Source organism: Pezoporus wallicus, unplaced genomic scaffold (genome assembly GCF_028554395.1).
Source record: "Pezoporus wallicus isolate ANWC-B61680 ecotype Strahan unplaced genomic scaffold, APGP_CSIRO_Pwel_v1 contig_11986, whole genome shotgun sequence".
NCBI lineage: Eukaryota > Metazoa > Chordata > Aves > Psittaciformes > Psittacidae > Pezoporus > Pezoporus wallicus.
Window position 1 is genome coordinate 1 of NW_026642747.1, and position 1285 is coordinate 1285.

The 1285-nt window shown below is 59.0% G+C and overlaps 1 protein-coding gene across 1 annotated transcript; it reads right to left on the minus strand.

Moving 5' to 3' along the window:
- Positions 1-721: 721 nt before the first annotated feature.
- LOC130611451 (N6-adenosine-methyltransferase TMT1A-like) lies at positions 722-1221 on the minus strand (the record flags this gene model as incomplete). The annotated part of the gene is given in 2 exon segments (XM_057432202.1): positions 722-789; positions 792-1221. Coding segments are annotated over 2 exon segments (498 nt in total), but the record flags the coding sequence as incomplete, so codon positions are not given.
- Between the last annotated feature and the right edge of the window lie 64 nt (positions 1222-1285).

The following is a 1285-nucleotide window of genomic DNA, read 5'->3' on the forward strand; positions in this document are numbered from 1 at the left end:
CCCTGATTTCCCCCGTTTTCCGCGATTATTTCCCGCTTTCTACCTGATTTCCCCTTTTCCCTGATTTCTCCCCTTTTTCCCTGATTTCTCCCCTTTCCCTGATTTCTCCCCCTTTTTCCCTGATTTCCCCCCTTTTTCCTTATTTCCCCCCTTTTTCCCTGATTTTCCCCCTTTTCCCTTGGTTATTTCCCCCCTTTTTCCCTGATTTTCCCCCTTTTTTCCCGGATTCCCCCCCTTTTTCCCTGATTTCCTCCCCTTTTTCCCCGATTTCCCCCCTTTTCCCCTGATTTCTCCCCCTTTTTTCCTTGATTTTCCCCCTTTTTCCCTGATTTCTCCCTTTTCCCCTGATTTCTCCCCCTTTTTTCCCCTGATTTCCCCCCTTTTTCCCTGATTTTCCCCCTTTTTCCCTGATTTCCCCCCTTTTTCCCTGATTTCCTCCCTTTTTTCCTTGATTTTCCCCTTTTTGCCCTGATTTCCCCGTTTCCCTGATTTCTCCCCTTTCTCCCTGATTTCCCCTGTTTTCCTTGATTATTTCCCCCCTTTTTCCCTGATTTCCCCCCTTTTCCCTGATTTCTCCCTTTTCTCCCTGATTTCCCCCTTTTCCCTTGATTATTTCCCCCCTTTTCCCCGATCCCCTTTCTTTCTCTTTCCTTCCTTCCCCCCAGCGCACTGCCCCCGGGCTGCCCCCCGCTTCCCCCGCTCCTCCCAGCCCGGTCCCCACCTCCCGCAGCACCCGCAGCGCTTCCCCCAGGACGCGGCTCCCGTCGGGCACGGAGCAGAGCACCAGGCGCAGACCACGGCGTCCTGCGAGGCGCTGGGCACCGGCCGCAGGTCCCCCTGCGGCCACGAGAACCGCTCGTAGCGGACGTGCTGGTTGCGGGCCATGCTCCGCAGGAGGCTCAGCTGGAAGCCGGGGTTGCTGTCGCTGCAGGTGACCCTGCATCCCGGGGGATAGAACTGGAAGTTGACCCGGGGCCGGTGCTGAAGCCCAGCAGCTTCCAGGTCTCCGGAAGGGCTCCTGAAGGCGGGGAGGCTGCGGAACAGCTCCTGCTTCAGCCCCTTGGCTTCCCTCTCGTAAGCGGCGCTGAACCGGGTGAAGAAGAAGGGGAAGAAAAGCCTCCTGCAGAACGGCTGCCAGAGGCCCACCGCGGCCAGGATGCGGATGGGCAGGACCAGCAGCGCGAGGCAGGCGCGGAGGAAGAGGATGGAGGCCTCCTTCATCACGGGGCAGAGCATCCCCACCGAGCGGCCCTCGCTCCTCCGGGGTTTAGGACCCCCGACCCCG